Source organism: Podarcis gaigeae, assembly GCF_964106915.1.
Source record: "Podarcis gaigeae genome assembly, chromosome: 10".
NCBI lineage: Eukaryota > Metazoa > Chordata > Lepidosauria > Squamata > Lacertidae > Podarcis > Podarcis gaigeae.
The window spans coordinates 6181896-6204192 of NC_139686.1; the positions used below are offsets into that span (position 1 = coordinate 6181896).

At 47.3% G+C, this 22297-nt stretch overlaps 1 protein-coding gene across 1 annotated transcript in view; it reads right to left on the reverse strand.

The window, feature by feature from the left end:
- The window catches only part of LOC310825827 (uncharacterized protein), a 168978-nt gene that overhangs the window by 19758 nt on the left and 126923 nt on the right, over positions 1-22297 (reverse strand). The window contains exons 62-70 of the mRNA XM_083699648.1: positions 21159-21239; positions 20625-20678; positions 19410-19463; positions 18225-18287; positions 15061-15123; positions 11576-11692; positions 7592-7669; positions 3304-3357; positions 516-564 (exon numbers count right to left, since the gene is read on the reverse strand). Coding sequence (XP_083555774.1) covers positions 516-564; positions 3304-3357; positions 7592-7669; positions 11576-11692; positions 15061-15123; positions 18225-18287; positions 19410-19463; positions 20625-20678; positions 21159-21239 — 613 coding nt within the window. The remainder of the gene's footprint in view (positions 1-515; positions 565-3303; positions 3358-7591; positions 7670-11575; positions 11693-15060; positions 15124-18224; positions 18288-19409; positions 19464-20624; positions 20679-21158; positions 21240-22297) is intronic.

The following is a 22297-nucleotide window of genomic DNA, read 5'->3' on the forward strand; positions in this document are numbered from 1 at the left end:
GAGGTTCCCAGCCTCTTCACTAGAGCAGTGTTTCCCAACCTTGTGCCTCCAGATGTTTTTGGCCTACAACTCCCATCATCCCTGACCACTGGTCTTGCTAGCTAGGGATGATGGGAGTTGTAGGCCAAAAACATCTGGAGGCACAAGGTTGGGAAACACTGCACTAGAGAGCCAAAAGCCATAGACAGAGGGACCAGCATGAAAATAGAGGGATTTGCTGCTCCAACCCCGCAGGGAGCAGGAATTTGCAAGCTGCAGCTACGGAGGTAAGTCACGATCGCCCACAACGGAGGTCACGGTCGCCGCGAAGACCCCGTGCCCAGCAAGAGCTGGGATTCATCTAGACAGCTGGCTTGGCAAAACAGCCCGGTTTGCAGCTAATGGGGTGAAATTTGCTTTGACAGGCAAGACTGTGCCAACATTCAAATTGATCCAATTTACAGTAGAGGAGTCTCAGGGGCTGCCAGTCTCAATACTGGGGGCGGGGGGGGAGGGGCTGCTTTGGCTTTGCTCACCATCTTTGTCGCTCATCTCGCTCCTGACAATGTCCTTTACGTCTCCCACCTGCAGCCGCAACAAAGCAGAAACGCGGAGGTTAGGATCCTGCAAACTCTACTTCCCAGTTCGCTCTTGCCTGGCACTCAAAGTAGATTCTGCCAGGGGTGGGCAAACATGGCAATTTAAGCTTCTCTCAGGTCCATGGTTTTCCTGTCTTAAGTTGGATTCCCCATATTAGTTTACACTTTTATTATTATTAATATATATATATATATATATATATATATATATATATATGCAGGTTTTGGTGTCCTCGGGTGTCTTCCCGTGTAAAAGTTGGGGTGTCTAGGCGACGTTTCGACGAGGTCTCACTCGTCATCTTCAGGCTGGTGCTTTCGGCTTCTTGTTACTGGAACAGAGCGGGATCTCAATGTTTGAGTTCCTATAAATACTGTAGAGGGGGTGTGGTGTCTAGCCTCCAATGTTCTGGGCAGAGAGGAAGTTCCCAGGCTAGTGTGCCTTTTCTTCTTTTGTTCCTTAATTACTTGAGAGATACCTTGAGTGATTTCTTGAGTGATATCCTGAGTACCACTTAGGTGGGTCATTAGGTGTGGATTAGTTGCTAAAGTCTTTGTGTCTTGACCTCTTGAACTTTGTGAAGAGTTTTCCTGAGAAGATGGCTGTATTGCACTTAGTTGTGCTTTGGCTTGGCTTCGTGTATAGGGGCGAGCTGTGGTTTTGTGGCTTGTGTCAGCCAGATCTGTGTAGGGATTGCAGGGGGGTGCAGCATCCGGAGGTGCCACCATGGATTGGCTACTGGATGGTGTCAGTAATTCATCTGTGGAGAGGGTCTGGGTTTGGGTCTGGTGTGGTTGATTGGTGTTGGCGTTCTGTGTGCCTCTGGATCTGGTGTCAGTTTTTGTGGGGAGGGCTAATTTCCAGATGTCTGGCAAGCGGGATGTGTCGTCACGCTTGTTCATGTTGTGAGGGTGTTTCTCTATCTCGATGGCTTCCATGATTATTCTCTTGTGGTGATGTTCCGTGTTAAAGAGCAATTTGGAATCTGCAAAATTAATTTCGTGTCCTGTTTCTTTCATGTGTTGGAAAAGAGAGGAAGTTTTTTCTTCTTCTTTTGCCGTCAAAAAAGAAGAAAAAACTTCCTCTCTTTTCCAACACATGAAAGAAACAGGACACGAAATTAATTTTGCAGATTCCAAATTGCTCTTTAACACGGAACATCACCACAAGAGAATAATCATGGAAGCCATCGAGATAGAGAAACACCCTCACAACATGAACAAGCGTGACGACACATCCCGCTTGCCAGACATCTGGAAATTAGCCCTCCCCACAAAAACTGACACCAGATCCAGAGGCACACAGAACGCCAACACCAATCAACCACACCAGACCCAAACCCAGACCCTCTCCACAGATGAATTACTGACACCATCCAGTAGCCAATCCATGGTGGCACCTCCGGATGCTGCACCCCCCTGCAATCCCTACACAGATCTGGCTGACACAAGCCACAAAACCACAGCTCGCCCCTATACACGAAGCCAAGCCAAAGCACAACTAAGTGCAATACAGCCATCTTCTCAGGAAAACTCTTCACAAAGTTCAAGAGGTCAAGACACAAAGACTTTAGCAACTAATCCACACCTAATGACCCACCTAAGTGGTACTCAGGATATCACTCAAGAAATCACTCAAGGTATCTCTCAAGTAATTAAGGAACAAAAGAAGAAAAGGCACACTAGCCTGGGAACTTCCTCTCTGCCCAGAACATTGGAGGCTAGACACCACACCCCCTCTACAGTATTTATAGGAACTCAAACATTGAGATCCCGCTCTGTTCCAGTAACAAGAAGCCGAAAGCACCAGCCTGAAGATGACGAGTGAGACCTCGTCGAAACGTCGCCTAGACACCCCAACTTTTACACGGGAAGACACCCGAGGACACCAAAACCTGCATTCCTGTACCCGTGAAAATCTACGAAAGCATATATATATATATATATATATATAAACTTTCATTATTATAATTTTGTGTGTGGGTGTGCGGGTGTCTGCACATATGTGTGTTTTTGTATGGGATGTTTGGGAGGAAATAAGACGATAAATAACAAATGACAAACTAAGTATTGATGTATGTAATTTTTATTTCTTTATTATATTTAGTGGTAGTATGGTTGCATTGTTTTTTGTAACATAAAATCATTCAATAAAAATTATTTCCCCCTAAATATAGTATGTCTCTGTATGTTATTCCCAATAACATATGAATTTATGTGAACACCTTACTCTGGGATATGCATATCTGTGCTCATAATGTGGCTGGAGAACAGCACTTCAAAATTTCGAAGGATGCGTGTGCTGTGTTTCAGAAAGTGTGAATTAGGTAAGTTTACCTTTCAGCGCAAGCAACTGGATTTCTCTTCCCGCCCCTAGATTCTACCCAATTCGTCCTTTCTGGCGCTCGTTAGGGATGTCACGTGACCACCCCCCCACCCTCCCCCGGCTCAAATAACACATTCTAAGAAACTGGGGAAACTGGCTGGGGAAACTCAGTCAGGTGGGCGGGGTATAAATATTAAATTATTATTATTATTATTATTATTATTATTATTATTATTATTTTATCATCAAACTTCTTGCTCATTTCCTGAGGGTTTTGGAGGATCTTGCGAAACGGAATCAGTCACAGAATCAGAGAAGTGTGGGGTTGGAAGGGACCCAAAAAAATCACAGCTGAAGAATCCTTGACAGGTGGCCCCACAAATCTATGAATAAGCCACTTACAGAAAGTCCAGGATCTCCCTTTTCTCCTTTCCGACCAGCTGGGCCATCCTCCCCCTGTTGAAAAGACAGATGAACTAACGCAAACAAACAAAAGGTATCGGTGGAGTGTCTGGAGGCGGTTGGAGGATGGATGGCGGCTAACAGATTTAGGTTGAATCCTGACAAGAAAGAAGTACTGTTTTGGAGGGACAGGAGGCGGGCGGGTATGGAGGACTCCCTGGTCCTGAATGGGGTAACTGTGCCCCTGAAGGACCAGGTGCGCAGCCTGGGAGTCATTTTGGACTCACAGCTGTCCATGGAGGCGCAGGTCAATTCTGTGTCCAGAGCAGCTGTTTATCAGCTCCATCTGGTACGCAGGATGAGACCCTATCTGCCTGAGGACTGTCTCCTCAGAGTGGCGCATGCTCTGGTTATCTCCCTCTTGGACTACTGCCATGCGCTCTACGTGGGGCTACCTTTGAAGGTGACCCGGAAACTACAACTAATCCAGAATGCGGCAGCTAGACTGGTGACTGGGAGCGGCCACCAAGACCATATAACACTGGTCTTGAAAGACCTGCATTGGCTCCCAGTACATTTTTGAGCACATTTCAAAGTGTTGGTGCTGACCTTTAAAGCCCTAAACAGCCTTGGTCCTGTATACCTGAAGGAGGGTCTCCACCCCCATTGTTCTGCCCGCACACTGAGGTCCAGCTCTGAGGGCCTTCTGGCGGTTCCCTTACTCCGAGAAGCCAAGTTACAGGGAACCAGGCAGAGGGCCTTCTCGGTGGTGGCACCCGCCCTGTGGAACGCCCTCCCACCAGATGTCAAAGAGAACAACTACCAGACTTTTAGAAGACATCTGAAGGCAGCCCTGTTTAGGGAAGCTTTTAATGTTTGATGTATTACAGTATTTTAAGATTTTTTGGGAAGCCACCCAGAGTGGCTGGGGAATATATAATAAATAATAAATTATTATTATTATTATTATTATTATTATTATTGGCAAGGGGGAAAAATAGGTATATAAGGAGAGAATTCTCTAAATGCCATGATTCAGGTTTGGGACAAGGGCTAGCTGGTGAGAGAACCCTGTCAGAGATTTAAAATCACAAAACATGCAACAAAGTAAAGAGCGGAAATACAGGCTGTTAGATTTTTGAAACTTGCCTTTCTAAGTTTCTTTCAAAGTTCCCCTCTTCCCTCAGCATAAAAAAGACCACACATTTGGCAAATTTAAATTGGTTTGCTTACAAACTCTTCAAAGATTGAGTTAATGTGTTTTCCCATACATCAGCCAGAAAAACATAGGCAGTAAACATGTCTTAGTTACAGTGGTAACTAAGTTCCTAAATTATGGCTTGTAAGAGCCATGCGGTCTGAGCTGCAGCAACCAGCTCAAACCTCTTCACACGCTGAGCTTCTCAGGTAGACTAAAGGGGAACAATATGCTTGATTATCTTCCTCCCTAGGTGAGGGGGAGTGACCGAGCTAAGCCTGGCAGGACAGCTTACTCTATGGTCTTAACCCCTTCATGTATTAATTAGATTTAAGCATGCTGGTTATCCCACAACAATGGATTGCAAGCATCCAAGATATCAGATCCTCAGTGTTTCTTCATTGCTGAGCTGATGCACCCTCCTTGCTTCCTGCAGCCCAGGCATCTTGGCACTGAACCCTGAATCAACACTAAACTCCCACAGAACTACAATGAAAGACCCATTGGCCCAACTATCTCGGTACCTTTCCCGCCCCGACCTGGCCACAGTGATCCATATGACGGTCACCTCCAGGCTTGACTACTGTAATTCGCTCTACGCGGGGCTGCCCTTGAAGCTGTCCCAGAAACTCCAGCGGGTGCAGAATGCTGCAGCGAGGCTCCTCACGGGGTCTCTGCCATGGGAGCATATTCACCCAGTGCTTTTCCAGCAACACTGGCCCCAACTTGATGGAACGCTCTGTCTCCTGAGACCAGGGCCCTGCAGGATCTGATTTCTTTCCGCAGGGCCTGTAAGACAGAGTTGTTCCGTCTGGCCTTTGGCTTGGAGCCAGTTTGATTCCCTCCCTCCCTCTCTTTCTTTTTTCTTTTCCTTTCTCCTCCTGCGATGAGGCTACATTTTAATATTTTAATGTTTTAATATTTTAATGTTGTATTTTAATTTTGTTTTTAAGTTGTAATCATTCAACTTGTTTTTATTGCTTGTTATTGCCCTGAGCTAAATCCCTCCCCTTGGCTGGGGAGGGCAGGATATTAATAATAATAATAATAATAATAATAATTATTATTATTATTATTATTATTATTATTATTATTATTATTACTGTCCACACTGACTGGTAGCAGTTCTTCAGGGCTGGCCTCCCCGAGATTTGCCCCCATTTCATTGTTGTGAAGTATCTGTATACCAAGAAAGGATCAAATTGCTGCCTTGGGAATTACAATACAGAGGTTAGCAATGCCATATACTGTATTTTTCTGTCTATAAGAGTCCCCATGTATAAGATGCCCCCTATTTGGGGGGACTCAGATTTAAGAAAATGGGGGGAGATGTATCCATGTATAAGACGCCCCCTAATTTTTGACATTATTTTAAAGGGGGAAAACCCTAGTCTTATAAACGTAAAAATACGGTATTAAGAGAACACTGCTAGCAGTGAAGGAGCCCCAACAAACAGGAAAACAGATCAAAACAGGCTCAAAGAAGAAAATAAAGGAAGGGGAAAGGATTAGATATCAAAGATGGGCATGATCGATTGGAGAACGGTTCTGCAACTAATTCTAACCAGGTTTGTGGTTTAGAAATAGCAACATGATGCCCCAGAAGGCCACAGGCGGCCATAGTGGTCCATTTTTCTGAATCTGCTCTCACTTACGGCGCTCAGAGTGCCGACGCAAATTGCATCAGTCGCAGATGGGACACTGGCAGAAAGCTGTTAAGGGGCGAGGTGGGGGGGGGAAGCAAGGGACAGCTGCCCGCAGGAATTAAGCAAGGCTGTGACTCAGGAATAGCTGTCCCTGCAGCAGTTGATACAGAAGAAGAATCACTAGGCAACAAGAGGCGAAAGCCAAGTTGCAAAGCCAGATTGGGAAGAATTCTGAAATGACAGCCCTTTGGAAAACAGGTCTTCCAGAGTTTGGGGAGTCCAGATGTGGCCCTCCAGGCCTCTCTGCCTGGCCCTTGGAAATCTCCCCAGCTGCACCCCTCTCCCCAGACCACACCCCAAGTGCTTTTGCCTGGCTGGGAATGATGGGAGATGCAGTCAAGAAATCTGGAGGTTGCCACGTCGGCAAGGACTGCACAGCAGACGTGCTCCAACTAAGCTCACTTCCAGATGACCTGTTCCATGAGCATTCATCCTTGTGGAGAGGTCAGGAGATGTCAAGCAAGCATTATCCCACACTTGGTGGATGGATGGTGGCTAACAGACTGAGGTTGAATCCTGACAAGACAAAAGTACTGCTTTGGGGGGACAGGAGGCGGGTGGGTGTGGGGGACTCCCTGGTCCTGAATGGGGTAACTGTGCCCCTGAAGGACCAGGTACGCAGCCTGGGGGTCATTTTGGACTCATGGCTGTCCATGGAGGCACAGGTCAATTCTGTGCCCAGGGCAGCTGTCTACCAGCTCCACCTGGTACGCAGGATGAGACCCTATCTGCCTGCGGACTGTCTTGCCAGAGTGGTGCATGCTCTGGTTATCTGCCGCTTGGACTACTGCAATGCGCTCTATGTGGGGCTACCTTTGAAGGTGACCCGGAAACTACAACTAATCCAGAATGCGGCAGCTAGACTGTAGAAGCAAAGCTACAGGGAACCAGGCAGAGGGGCTTCGCGGTGGTGGCACCCACCCTGTGGAATGCCCTCCCGCTAGATGTCAAAGAGAACAACAACTACCAGACTTTTAGAAGACATCTGAAGGCAGCCCTGTTTAGGGAAGCTTTTAATGTTTGACGGACTATTGTTTTTTAATATTTTGTTGGAAGCCGCCCAGAGTGGGTGAGGAAACCCAGCCAGATGGGTGGGCATGAATAAATTATTATTATTATTATTATTATTATTATTATTATTATTATTATTATTTTGTTACTTTCCAAGGGTGATCACAGCCTCCTGTGGAAGTGAGTTCCACAGTTTCATGATGCACTTTAATTGGGCAACTTGGATTGGCTGGTATGGGAATGACTCTCACCCCCCAAATAATGACAGTCTGGAAAACAAACACAAACATCTGTATGGCATTCACGCCATCCCATCCAACACTCTGTGTTCTATTTCATAGGACTCAAGTCTGGCAGGGCTCAGAATACTCACCACTCCTCCTTTGTTGCCAGGAGTTCCCGGGGGTCCCCTGAGACAAAGCTGTTGCCTTCCTCTTCTACCCCTCTCGCCCTGGAAACAGAAAAGGCAGCCCTATAGTGTCTCCTCTGTAACTTTGACTAGTCAATGTCCTTCGGGGGAGATGTCTACAGCCAAATGCTGGGAGATGTGAACATTGGCAGAAGACAGTTGATGAACAGTGGACCTACCAGACCACTCATCCCCGTGGTAGACAATGCAGTGCCCTACAGAGGTTATTGGACTCCAGCTACCGTCATCAGCAGCCCCCATGGCCAATGGTGGATGTCACGGACTGGTTGGACGCAGAGGAACCAGCTGGGGAGCCACCAAGGGAAGAAGGCTCAGAGCCAGGGGAGAGGTGGTAGGACAATGAAGAGTGGTCAGAGGGAGAAGACTGGGAAGAGGTGGCGCTGGAAACTGAAGAGGCAACAGGGTTCAGTGAGCAGGAAGAGGCTGTGGCAGAGAGCAGTCCAGACTCAGAGGTAGAAGCTGAAGCTGGTGAGTGGGAAGAGGGAAGCCAAGGGGCAGAGATGAGATAGGCTGGAGAAGAGGCAGGGATGTCTCCCCCTCCTGCTGCGATTACCCCCTGCCTCCCAGAACCAGAAGAGGGCTGAAAAGGGCAGAGCCATGGCAGGCTGCATGCAGGCGCAGTCTCTGATGTGGGAATGTTGAGGGTGGCAGGAGAGGATATACTGATTATTAATATCCTTCCTAACTTGCGCTAGCCAATTTCTTCACTTAGCAAAGTGCATCCCCCTTCTTACCGGGCAGAAAACAAGTTTCTGACTCGCCTGAGCCTTTTACTATTATACAATTCAATCTAGCTCAGACTGAATTGTGTGTTCCTGCTAAGATCCCTTTTGAACCCCTCCTAAAAGAATAAAGACACCACAGTCTTATTCATCAGCAACAAAAAGTAGTTTTACTTACAACCAGGCAGAGCACAGTGTGATCCCTGAAGGTAGGCTTAAGGCTTAACGTTACAAACATGTACAAACAGGTTTACCCCACATGGGAGATGACTTGGGGAACTGCTGTGTCAGCCAGCTGTACAGTCCAGGTGATGCAGGAAGGTCAAAGAGAGAGGGTGGCAGCAGCGTGACTCGGGCCTTTTATCAGGTCTGGAAAGGTCACGCCCACCCACTAAGTCACATGCAAGGAAGGATGCTCCAGCCCAGAAAGAACAGGAAGTTTCAACTGGCTGGACCAAACATTCCCTTGCAGGTCCACTCTAGGAAAACAAGGAATGTTGTACTTGACTGCTCCCAGTGGATTGCATCCCACATATGATTGCTTGGAAAAAGCCCTGGGAAGGAGGGAACTTAAGACAGCTGTGAGGAAGCACGAACTTTCAGTCTCAACAACTGATTTCATGGTTGAAGAACCCACCTTCTCCGGAATAAGCTGCTCTGCTCATTAGGCCTGACACCCAACCAAGTCTGTGGATATCATGTTTATGCGAATAAAGAGTTAACTCCAACTTTGAATGGTGTGATTTACTGCTGGCTTGCTTTTTGACACTGGGAGATATGAGTCCAACAGCGTCTAGAGGGCATCACATTGCCCACCCTGACTTTTACAGGGAAGATGGAGCCAACGCTAAACTTAGAGATTCTTCCTAATCAGGGATGAGGAACCTCTGCCCCAAGAGCTAAATGTGGCCCTCCAGGTCTTTCTATTTGGCCCTTACGACCCTCCCCAGGCCACACCTACCCTCCTGAGCCACACCCCTCACCTCCTCTGCTTTGACCCCACACTCAGGAAGTGAGAATTAGGCAGGTTTGCATTTCTGAACACATTGCTTGGTTGGAGAACTGTATCACAAGATTCAGAGAAGCCAAATTTCAAAACACAATAGTGTTTGAGAATTAGGATGGACAAACTGGTCAGTTTTGCTTCCAAGGGTTGGCAAATTCCTCCCTCCCCCCCCCCCCCCCCCGACCTCAGTGCAGATCAGGAGAATTTTTTTGCTGCCTTCTTGAGCGGGGCAAGAATTACCATATTTTTCGCTCTATAGGACGCACTTTTTCCCTTCTAAAAAGTAAGGGGAAATGTGTGTGCCTCTTATGGAGCGAATGCAGGCTGCGCGGCTAAGCCAGAAGCCAGAACAGGGAGAGGGAGCACTGCGCATTGCTGGCTCTCGCTGTTCTAGCTTCTGGCTTAGCTGCGCAAAGCCTCCGCAGGGCAGCGGGATGAAGGCTCCCCGTGCCCTGCTGTGGAGGCTTCACGCAAAGCTAGACCAGCTATCCCAGCGGCTATCCCAGAAGCCAGAACAGTAATAGGCTATCCCAGAAGCCAGATCCCTCTTGCTGTTCTGGCTTCCGGGATTCAGAATCCCCCCCCTTATTTCCTCCCCCCCAAGCTAGGTGCGTCCTATCATCTGGTGCGTCCTATAGAGCGAAAAATACGGTACAGTGGTGCCTCGCAAGACGAAATTAATCCGTTCCGCGAGTCTCTTCATCTAGCGGTTTTTTTGTCTTGCGAAGCATGGCTATTAGCGGCTTAGCGGCTTGAAGAAAAAGGAAAAAAACTCGCAAGAACTCGCAAGATGTTTAGTCTTGCGAAGCAAGCCCATAGGGAAATTCGTCTTGCGAAGCACCTCAAAAGACGGAAAACTCTTTTGTCTAGCGAGTTTTTTGTCTTGCGAGGCATTCATCTTACGGGGCACCACTGTATATCTAATGCATTTGTGTTAAACTGTTGCAACGAGTCAGACCGTTTGTTTTTCTGCAGAATTGGCCGGTAACTGTAATGAGCGATTGATTGCCATCCGTAGATGAGCCCGTTAGCCTAGTTTTTTTGGCCTTTGGTTCTGCGATGGAAAGAACCACACAAACATGCTCCTACCTGCGTTGGAGAAAAGGGCATTTGGCTATCCTACACAGGAGAAAAAGGTGCTTCTCCATTCTCTCTGCTCGCTGCCACGAGATCAATAAACTGCCGGCATGAGGGCTCTTTGCCCTTTGATGGCTATAGCTCCCCACTGCATGCTCTCCTTCATAATTTAGGGTTCAGAGATGGAGAGACAGAGAGAGAGTTGGCGGAGGCGGAAAAACTCTTCATGTTCTCCCGCTAATCAGCACCAAAGCGGGAATGGCTAATGATCTCTTAGAGGGCTCTTAGAGTGTGACTACCTCCTGCCACTGATATAAAAGTCCTAACCTCTTAAAGCATGTATGAAGGCAGCTCTCTCGCTCTCTGTCTCCATCCCTCCCACCCTGGCCCACTTCACTTTTCATCTGCTCTTTTCATTTATTTTTCAAATGACACACAGCAGCCGCTAAGCTCTCCTCTTGATCTTTGGGACCACCCACATCCCTGGCCCAGATCTAGTCCCATCGCCTCTCCGGACTACTGTGGCGTGCAGTTTGCAGGGCTGCCCTTGTAGCCTGTTTCAGCTTTGACAGACTGGAAATAAGGCTAGGAATAAACCACACAGTCCCCCCAAATCTTAAATGCAAGACAAACACACCCCAAAGTACAATGGACTTCAGTGTAGTGGCAAATTCAGAAGCACTGGTCTGTTCATGGCCGTCACAGCCATGCCACCTCCTCTTCTAAGCTTAGGCAGCCTTTGAAGGTTATCAAACACTCTTCTAATTATACAATAAAATAATTAGGAGTGCCTCACAATTATCGATGCAGATCTTCATGTGTTGCCTTTCAGTTAAATCTACTAGATTTAGTGTTTGGTAAATAGGATCCTTTCATCATTTGCTGGAAGACATATTCTAACTTTATTGCACTGACATAAATTTGGTTGGCTTTAAGGAAAAGATTGCATTCAACAAAACAAAACAAAGCAAAGCAAAGCAAAGCAAAACAAAACAAAACAAAACAAAACAAAACAAAACAAAACAAAACAAAACAAAACAAAACACAAAGCAAAAGCCCTGCAGGAGATTCTGTTTCCTTGCTTCCCCCCCGACCACCAGAACCAATAAAAAAATCTCTTACCTGTATTCCTGGCTCACCCTGAGGTCCTTGCAGGCCAGGTGGTCCAGCGACACCCACCTTGCCAGGTAAGCCTATCTGTCCTTTGAAGCCCCCCAGGCCAGGCACCCCCTTGGCGCCCTGCAAGTTTGAACAAAGACTTCCTCTCAGGAGACAGCATTTGTATCGCTTTCAACATCTCTCTGTGAGGATCTCAACATCTCACCTGTGAGGGCTGATCTACCCAACGGGGCTCAGATCATAAAACTTATAGTCCATCCTATAACAGAGCAGGGGCCTCAGCTGTGGCCCTTTGTTTATAAATACAGTGGTACCTTGGGTTACATACGCTTCAGGTTACATACGCTTCAGGTTACAGACTCCGCTAACCCAGAAATAGTGCTTCAGGTTAAGAACTTTGCTTCAGGATGAGAACAGAAATCGGGCTCCGGCGGCACGGCAGCAGCAGGAGGCCCCATTACCTAAAGTGGTGCTTCAGGTTAAGAACAGTTTCAGGTTAAGAACGGACCTTCAGAACGAATTAAATACTTAACCCAAGGTACCACTGTATATATAAAAATCTATTTATTTGGTTTTTCAGATTAAAATTTTACAGTCACATATCAAACATACAATGTAAAAACAAGATCGCAAGGAATCTCTTCGACTTCCTTCCTCCCCTTTGTGGGTCTTATTGTTAATCATTTCCTCCTGCATCTTTTATGAGAATCCAAATCTTTTGCATCTCCACTGTGTCCAAAATTCAGCATTAAGCTACAAGTGATATTTTTCCAATCCTACTAACGATTTTAACTGTTTGCAATGTTTTTTTTTAAGACAGATTATCAAATTTCCCCATTCCTTATTAAAATTTTGACCTTCCTGATTTTCCCCGTCATTTCAGCCATTTCGGCATAATCCATCAATTTAACCTGCCATTCTTCTTTGGTAGTGAATTTATCTTCTGTACATCTCTGGGCCAATAACATTTGCGCAGCTCTGGTCGCAGATGTGGTGCTTCGGACCTCCCACACTTGGCCCTTGGCCCTTTCTCTAGACCAGTGTTTCCCAACCTTGGGCCTCCAGCTGTTTTTGGACTACAACTCCCATCATCCCTAGCTAGCAAGACCAGAGGTCAGGGATGATGGGAATTGTAGTTCAAAAACAGCTGGAGGCCCAAGGTTGGGAAACACTGCTCTAGACTGCGCCTCTTACCAGCTCTGCTCCACAATCTCCTCCAATGCTTTTGCCTGGTGAGGAAGTGTCTGGATTGCAGCAATGCCGCCAGGTTGCCTAGATGCGGGGTTCAGAGGGTGTGTGTGTGTGTTACAGAACCCCCTGGCCTTTGTGCAGTCAAAATGTAGTCCACTTCACAAAGATGATGAAGAAGAAGAGTTTGGATTTGATATCCCGCTTTATCACTACCAGAAGGAGTCTCAAAGCAGCTAACATTCTCCTTTCCCTTCCTCCCCCACAACAAACACTCTGTGAGGTGAGTGAGGTTGAGAGACTTCAGAGAAGAGTGACTGGCCCAAGGTCACCCAGCAGCTGCCTGTGGAGGAGCGGGGAAGCGAACCCGGTTCACCAGATTACAAGTCTACCACTCTTAACCACTACACCACACTGGCTCCCAAGATAAGAGTTGCATCAATTGCTTTCTCCTCTTGTGCTGCCCATGGCCGAAAGGCGGCCCCGGGAATGTTATCCACAAGGAAATGTGGCTGAGAATCTCCTCTGCAAGCCAAAGGTCCCAGCTTTGGTCTCCAGAATCTCCAGGTAAGTCCAGGAGAGACTTTGGAGAGCTACTGTCTGTCGCTGCAGTGAACGCTGAGCTAGATGAAGCAATGGTCTGGCTTGGTGGAGGCAACTTGTGCAAATTATTTAGACTGGGCTTCCTCAAGCTCGGCCCTCCAGATGTTTTGAGACTACAATTCCCATCATCCCTGACCACTGGTCCTGCTAGCTAGGGATCATGGGAGTTGTAGGCCAAAAACATCTGGAGGGGCGAGCTCGAGGAAGCCTGATTTAAACAGGCCGAAGAATAAACTTCCTTCTTTCTCCAGCTTGATAAGTTCCTGTTCCCCAAGAGTGTTTCTTGGCTCTATAAATAGAAAAGTCTATCCATCTCAAAGGGGGAGGCTCGGTGTTCAGAGATGATGACACCACCCCTGGCAGGTGGAAGCCTCCTGAGGGGGAAGGAGATGAATGACTGAACCAAGCAGGGCTGTGGTGGGCTGGCTGATTAAGTTGGGAAATCCTGGAGAAGATGGATGGGCTGCTCTTGAAAGGCCGACTTTCCCATTTAGTACAAGTGAACCCCAGTGACTCTCGATGTAATTATGAAGAGAGAGAGAGATGTTGCACAAACAGAGCGATTGAGAAATGTGGTGTGCTCAGAAACAGTCAGCAAGGAAACAGGAAGAAGATTGAACTTCTGGAGAAGGCTATCAAGAGCTAATAACCTTGGTGGGTATGGCTTCCCTTCTCTGTCAGAAGCAGTGTACTTCTGGTCATGTTGTGTGGATGCCTGATGATCGTCTTCCAAAGCAACTGCTCTATTCTGAACTTAAAAATGGAAAACGTAATGCTGGTGGTCAACAAAAGAGGTTTAAAGACTCTCTCAAGGCAAATCTTTAAAAAATGTAGTATAAACACGGGCAATTGGGAAACACTGGCCTGCGAGCACTCCAGTTGGAGAACAGCCTTTACCAAAGGTGTCATGGGCTTTGACGATGCTCGAACTCAATGCATTGAGGAAGTATAGGACATCAAATGGCTCTCCATTCTTTTAAAAGGTAAAGGTAAAGGGACCCCTGACCATTAGGTCCAGTTGTGACTGACTCTGGGGTTGCGGCGTTCATCTCGCTTTATTGGCTGAGGGAGCCGTCGTACAGCTTCCAGGTCATGTGGCCAGGATGACTAAGCCGCGAACCAGAGCAGCGCAAGGAAACACCGTTTACCTTCCCGCCGCAGTGGTACCTATTTATCTACTTGCACTTTGACATGCTTTCTAACTGCTAGGTTGGCAGGAGCAGGGACCAAGCAACGGGAGCTCACCGTGTCGTGGGGATTCGAACCACCGACCTTCTGATCGGCAAGTCCTAGGCTCTGTGGTTTAACCCACAGCGCCACCCATGTCCCATATTCATACCATGAGTAGCGTTCCTCTATTGGGAGGCTAGGAAGTCTAAATAGTAGGTGGTAACTCTTTATCGTGACTGTGGATTTGAAGCGTGGGTTTTAATCTCCCTCTCTTCTTTACATGCTTTTTGCTACCGTATGGGATAAAGGGGTGGGGCTTCCAGCACAGCAAGGGTTAAAGCTGCTGTTGCAAAACAAAGGCCAAATGAGGCCAAAACCCAAAGGAAATCTTCTTTGGAAAAGTTGGCATTTGCCTTGCAAAAAAAGGATAGTCATATTTGAGCATCAGAATATAACATTGTTAACCATGACTGATAGATGTCGGAGGACTAAATAACCTTTGGCAACATGATTTCAGCAGCACTGACCTTTTCTCCTTTCTGCCCCGAAATTCCCTTGGGCCCGTCTGTGCCAGACTCTCCGCGCTCACCCTAGGCAAAGCCCAAAGATCGCTGTAACCATTATGGAATAAACCCATACAAGCAAACTGATAAACAGGTATGAGCAAGTGGGGCAGGACACCGCGGAAAGTTCCGTTTTTAAAAAGGGTGCATTGAAATCCTTAAAAGTTGTTCCTTCTATGGAAAAACACACCCAGAAGTGGGTTATGTGAAGAACAGAAGTACCGTATTTTTTGCTCTATGAGACTCACTTTTCCCTCCTAAAAAGTAAGGGGAAATGTGTGTGCGTCTTATGGAGCAAATGCAGGCTGCGCAGCTATCCCAGAAGCCAGAACAGCAAGAGGGATTGCTGCTTTCACTGCGCAGCGATCCCTCTTGCTCTTCTGGCTTCTGAGATGCAGAATATTTTTTTTCTTGTTTTCCTCCTTCAAAAACTAGGTGCGTCTTGTGGTCTGGTGCATCTTATAGAGTGAAAAATACGGTAATTGAGGGGGCGTGCTTAACCCTTGTCCACCCACCGCTTTTCTTCTGTGACTCCATGCTGCAAAATGACTTTTCCCTGCAAAATGACTCGTTTCCCTAAGTCATGGGTCGGCAAACTAAGGCCCGGGGGCCGAATCAGGCCCAATTGCCTTCTGGATTCGGCCTGCAGATAGTCCGGAAATCACTGCATGGATCGGCGTGGGGATTCTGATCGTTCGGGCTGTGCCATTTACCAACACACCACGGTGGCGTCTCCTCCCTCCCTCCCTCCTCCTGGCTTCTCCCTGCCCTGCCTAGAGGAGGAAGGGGGCTGGGCTTTGTTGAGCCACAGTTGGCTGCGTGCCATTTTAAGCAGCCCTCTTCAGAGCCAGCCCTTTTGCACCACTCATCGTCTCTCTGCCGCCAATGAGAGCCCCTGCTGCTTGCCAGACACAGGTAATTTATTATTATTATTATTATTATTATTATTATTATTATTATTATTATTAATACCCTGCCCTCTCCGGCCAGAGCGACTAACAACAGTAAAATTACAGTAAAAACATAATAGGAAAAAAACCCCAATTTAAAATACAGCTTAAGATGCAATTTAAAATGCAGCCTCATCAAAACCATAAGGGGAGGGAAACATAAGGGTCAAACTGAGTCCAAAGCAAAGGCCAGGCGGAACAGCTCTGTCTTGCAGGCCCTGAGGAAAGATGTCAAGTCCCGCAGGGCCCTAGTCTCTTGTGACAGAGCATTCCACCAAGTCGGGGCCAGTACTGAAAAGGCCCTGGCCCTAGTTGAGACCAATCCCACCACCTTGTGACTTCGGACCTCCAAAATGTTGTCATTTGTGGACCTTAAGGTCCTCTGTGGGGCATACCAGGAGAGGCGGTCCCATAGGTACGTGGGTCCTAGGCCGCATAGGGCTTTAAAGGTCAAAACCAGCACCTTAAACCTGACCCTGTACTCCACCGGGAGCCAGTGTAGTTGGTAAAGCACTGGATGAATGTGATCCTGCGGCAAGGAACCCCGTAAGGAGTCTCACCGCGACATTCTGCACCCACTGGAGTTTCTGGGTCAGCTTCAAGGGCAGCCCCGTGTAGAGTGAGTTACAATAATCAAGCCTGGAGGTGACTGTTGCATGGATCACTGTGGCCAGATCAGGGTGAGAAGGGGCGAGCAAGCAGCCACCGGGGCTTGTCCGGTGCTGTGGAGACGGGAGGGGAGAGTCAGGGGGGAACCCCCCCAAAAAAATATATATAGTCTGGCTATCCCACAAGGTCTGAGGGACAGTGGACCGGCCCCCTGTAGAAAAAAATTGCTGACCCCTGTGCTAAGTGAATGGGTGCAGTAGTATAGTAGTGGAAAAGAAGCGGGATGGGGAAGGGTTAAGCATGCGTCCCCCAAGACACTTCTCTGCTTCCAAATGCCCTTTCCCAAAGCTGCTTCTCTCTGAGTGAACCAGCAGTCAACACACACACATCTACGGGACTGCTTCTCCTGGTATGCCCCGCGGAGGACCTTAAGGTCCACAAATGACAACACTTTGGAGGTCCCAAGTCACAAGGTGGTTAGATTCGTCTCAACTAGGGCCAGGGCCTTTTCAGTACTGGCCCCGACGTGGTGGAACGCTCTGTCCCAAGAGACTAGGGCCCTGCGGGACTTGACATCTTTCCGCAGGGCCTGCAAGACAGCTGTTCCACCAGGCCTTTGGCCAAGGCACAGTCTGACCCCTTTCTTTGGTAATCCTCATAGAACTCTAGCCCAATGGTTGCCATTAATTTGATTCTGAATTGATTTTAGAATGAATTGATTTTAGAATGTATTTCTGTTAATTGATTGTTATTTTATGTAAACCGTGTTACAGTACTTTTACTGTTGTTAGCCGCTCTGAGCCCAGCTTTTGCTGGGGAGGGCGAGATATAAATAAAAAAAATATTATTATTATTATAGCCCACCGGGTAGCAGACAATTATTATTATTATTTTAAAAAAGCTTTGCACCTCACCACAAACTTGACATGAGCCAACAGTGTGACGCGGCAGCTAAAAAAGCCAATGCAATTCTGGGCTGCATCAATAGGAGTATAGCATCTAGATCAAGGGAAGTAATAGTGCCACTGTATTTTGCTCTGGTCAGACCTCACCTGGAGTACTGTGTCCAGTTCTGGGCACCACAGTTCAAGAAGGACACTGACAAACTGGGACGTGTCCAGAGGAGGGCAACCAAAATGGTCAAAGGCCTGGAAACGATGCCTTATGAGGAACGGCTAAGGGAGCTGGGTATGTTTAGCCTGGAGAAGAGGAGGTTAAGGGGTGATATGATAGCCATGTTCAAATATATAAAAGGATGTCACATAGAGGAGGGAGAAAGGTTGTTTTCTGCTGCTCCAGAGAAGCGGACACGGAGCAATGGATCCAAACTACAAGAAAGAAGATTCCACCTAAACATTGGGAAGAACTTCCTGACAGTAAGAGCTGTTTGACAGTGGAATTTGCTGCCAAGGAGTGTGGTGGAGTCTCCTTCTTTGGAGGTCTTTAAGCAGAGGCTTGACAACCATCTGTCAGGAGTGCTCTGATGGTGTTTCCTGCTTGGCAGGGGGTTGGACTCGATGGCCCTTGTGGTCTCTTCCAACTCTATGATTCTATGATTCTATAATTCACCTTGGGTCCCAGAAGTCCATCTGCACCTGAGGTCCCTGGACTCCCAACGCCACCAATTTCGCCCTGTGCATGGAATGAGACACAGAGGAATTAGCCAGTCCTTTTTGCACACAGGTACAAGTGGGGTTTTTTTGGGGGGGGCGCTCTGTGTCTTCTAAATGTTTTGGCTCTTTATTACGTCACAAAATAGTGCTCCAACCTTTGAGGTCACCAGGACTCTTCATCAGGCTAGATTTTAAACAGAGCAAATTGGGGTGGGGTGGGAGGTGCTGGCCGACAGTGAAGCCACGGGATGAGGTCTGTAATATTTAAGAGAACTTAATAAAACAATTCCCCCCAAGCCGCACATATTTGGATATCTACTGGGGGAAGTGGACTGCTGATATTACTGTATATCTTTAAATTAGGATTGATGGTTTATTTTTGTGATCTGATGCTCTTTCTTTCATTTTGGTTGTATTTGCAAAGAAGATGGACTGTGGGAGGAAGATGCAGATATTCAGGGCCTGTTAAGTATAATTGGTTTAATTGACACAGAAATGAAACATAGATTGCTAAAAGTTAAACATGTGGATTTTCCATAGCACTCTGAGCTCTTGCTGAGCCGATACTTAATTAACTGGTTGTTGTTCTCTGGTAGCTAACATGTGAGTGTTGTAACCTTAGACCATGCGATGAAGGCATTGGGTTGCAAATCTCCATGTTGAGGGGAACTGCTTTTGTGTCCTGTCCTGAGCCTGTGCTGGACAGTACAAGACATTGGATGACTATTTTGGATCGTTTGATGTTTTCTGTTGTATTTTGAGTAGTTCTGCTAGTAAAATTTGAATAATATCTTTATGAGTCTGGACAAGGCTTCCTTTCCAAAAGGAGTCAGTTTTCATGCATCTAGTCGTGTCAAACTGCACAATATTAATATCTGCAACAGGGCCAACCCAAGACATTTCCCCAAAACCAACAACTTCAAATTTAACCACTAGCAATACGCCACACAAAATCTGCTGCCTGAGGCAGCCACTGCACTCTGCCTAAAGATAGCGGCGGCCTTTTAGGCATTAAGATAGGGCCACACTAGGTTCTTTGCAGGTTTCAGGTGAAACCCAGGACTGCTGGGAAGAAAAAAAAACATACAATGGTGGACCTCCATTTAAATACATATATAGACTTTATTATTTATTTTTTTACCTTAATTCCATCTGCTCCTGGAGGTCCTGTCCTTCCTGGCAACCCACGTAAACCCTGAGGACAAATTGTGACCAGGCAATGAAGACGTACAATGAGAGCAGACCCTCACTGTGAAGGATCTCAATCCAGTTATTATCTCTCAGTTTAACCTACCTCGTGTGATGGCTGCAATTCGGACTCGGAGGCTGAACCTGAGGGATCTCAGTCTGCACAGGATTCCCTGCCTCCAGAACCAGCTGAGCCGGGGCTGTGGCCTGAGCCTGAAGGGTCCTCACCTGTGCTGGATCCTCAGGTGCAGGCACCAGCTGAGTCTGCTCTGGCTCCTGAGGTGATGGAGGACCCACTGCCTGCAGGTGCGCCACTCTCAGCCCCGTCAGAGGAAGCTGAGATTGCCTCTGGGTCCGGTAACCCTCCAGCCTCTCCTGAGCTGCAGAAGCTCAGGGCAGAGAGGCGGAGGGAACTAATTTCCCGCAGGAGGAGTGCTCGCCTCCAGGCCAGGAGAGGCAAGTCACTTGATGATCGGGGCTGCCCTATGCCTCAGGGCAGATAAAAGCTGGCCAGCCCCAGTCCCAAGTTGTGGGAGCAACATTGTTGGTTGCTAGTTCCTGCCTGAACCCTGTCCTGCTTTCCTGCCTGAGCTCCTGATCTGCCCTGGTTCCCTGCTTGCATGTCTATTCCTGACTTCACCCAACTCCCTGCCCTGCACCCAGCTTCAGCTACTACGGACTGCCTCCATGTTGCACCTTTGACCACGGACCGGACTTGGACCTCGCCTCTAGGGTAACCCATGGGACCAGCGCACCTTGCAGGATTGTTGTGAGCATAAAATAGCGGCGGCGGCAGGGGAACCAATTATGTCTGCCCTCCCTTCCGTGCAGAAATAGAAGTCTAAAGTTTTATGGCATGGTTGATATTTTGTGATTATTTTGTTTACTACTTAAGAGATGTTTTGATGTTCATTTTACTGTTTTCTTGAGCTTATTGTGCCCTGCCCTGGGTTCCTAGGGCGAATGGCAGGTAAGAAATGCACCTACAGCCCAGAAAAGTGAAGAAATAAAACAGCCAAGGGCATGTTGTGAAGATGGAGAAGAGGAATAAACAATGAGTTAATTGGGGGGGAGTGAGAAGTCAGCCCCCCTCAGTTGCAAACAGGGCAGGACATGGTGATAAGCGCCGCAAAACTCCCATTTTCCCCTAGATGTGTTCACACTGTACCTTTGAACCTTTCCTTCCAATGTCACCAGATAGACCAGGATCGCCTTCTCCCCCCTGAATGGAGAGAATAAAAATCAATCAATCTTTATTACGGTCCAGAGACCCAACAAATCATTACAAAGCAATGCACAATTCAGACAGCCTACTGCAAAATAACTACGATCTCTGCTGCAGGTACCCAACTGTGTCCCCAACTCCATACTGCTGTTAGAAGCTGGCGAATGCCCAATTTCAACTAAAGCGTGGTGGGCTGCCCTAAAACATTGGCTCAGGATTTCAGTGTTGGTTTGTGTTACGGTGTTCCATTGTGCCAGAAGCGGTTTAGTCATGATGGCCACATGACCCGGAAAGCTGTCTGTGGACAAACGCTGGCTCCCTCGGCCTGAAAGCATGATGAGCGCCACAACCCCATAGTCGCCTTTGACTGGACTTCACTGTCCAAGGGTCCTTTACCCCTTACCTTTCACCTATCCAGTCACATGAACAGCAGGGGATGTTAGGAAGGAAGGGGAAATCCATGCTAAAAATGCTTACCGGTTCCCCTTTCTGGCCCTGCAGGCCTCTGTCTCCTTTTGCCCCTTTCATACCATTCTTCCCATCGAGCCCAGCGGTTCCCTGAAATGAAATAATACACAGTTCCTTCCTGCTGTGTGCCTGGGGGAGCGAGAAAATTATGAATGGCTCTAGATAGAAGAGAGTTTCTCAGCATTCCGTCCCCGTGTCTGAACGCTCCATCCCAGACTCCCAACATTCTAAAAGCGAGCAGGTGGCACAGCTCAGGGTGGGACCAGGGATGATATAAGGTTTATTTACCCATATATACAACCTGAGTCTGCAATTGAGGGGTTCACAACTTCAACACCCCAAAAAAGTCTTGTTTCTCCCATTTTTTTCTTGGAAACAGAAATCAGCCAAGGCTCTGACCCTCTCTCCAGCTTGCTGCTTTTACCAGAGTGCAACCTTTAGCCTCCAAGTCACATGCTGGCCAACTCTCAACTCTGGCTTTTGTTATCACTTTCTCAGAGCTGGAGGAGGGGCCCCACCCATTTGCCACCTGGCTTTCTTAATGGGCTGTTACTTTTCCTTTGTTTTCTTAATGGCTCATCTCCCAGGCAATTTACCTCATTCAGAAACTGGCCTGGCTAATATTTTAACATTTGCCTTGGTTAAATCCTAACTCCCTGCTGGACCCAGGAATTTAAGGGAGTCTAGGGAGCCGCAAACGCATAACAATATGTATTAAATTCCCAGTTGCAAAGTGCTCTCTTTCTCTCATACACATACAAAACCAGGCGAGCCGCAGAAGATAATAGACAGGGGGGTGGGGGAGAAACATAGCGCTGAAATTTGATGGGGCAATGGAGTGGTTAGCAACAGACGTCTCTTTGATAGCTCATCTCCCTTCTTTGGTATTAAAAATTCTATTACATCTGGCTTTGTATCTGCTAGAGAGGTAATGATTGAAAAGGGTTTCGCAGAGAATGAAAGATGCTTGCTGTACATGAGTCGTCCCCCCGAGATGGATTGCCCTGTGAATCAACAACACTTAATGGCTCACATCAATTTTCAGCCATTTGTTGGATGAGAAATATATATTCAGTGCGTTCTGTTTTTTAATATTATTATTATTTTTTATATAAAAAAGCAGAACCATGTAACATCTTTTTTTATTC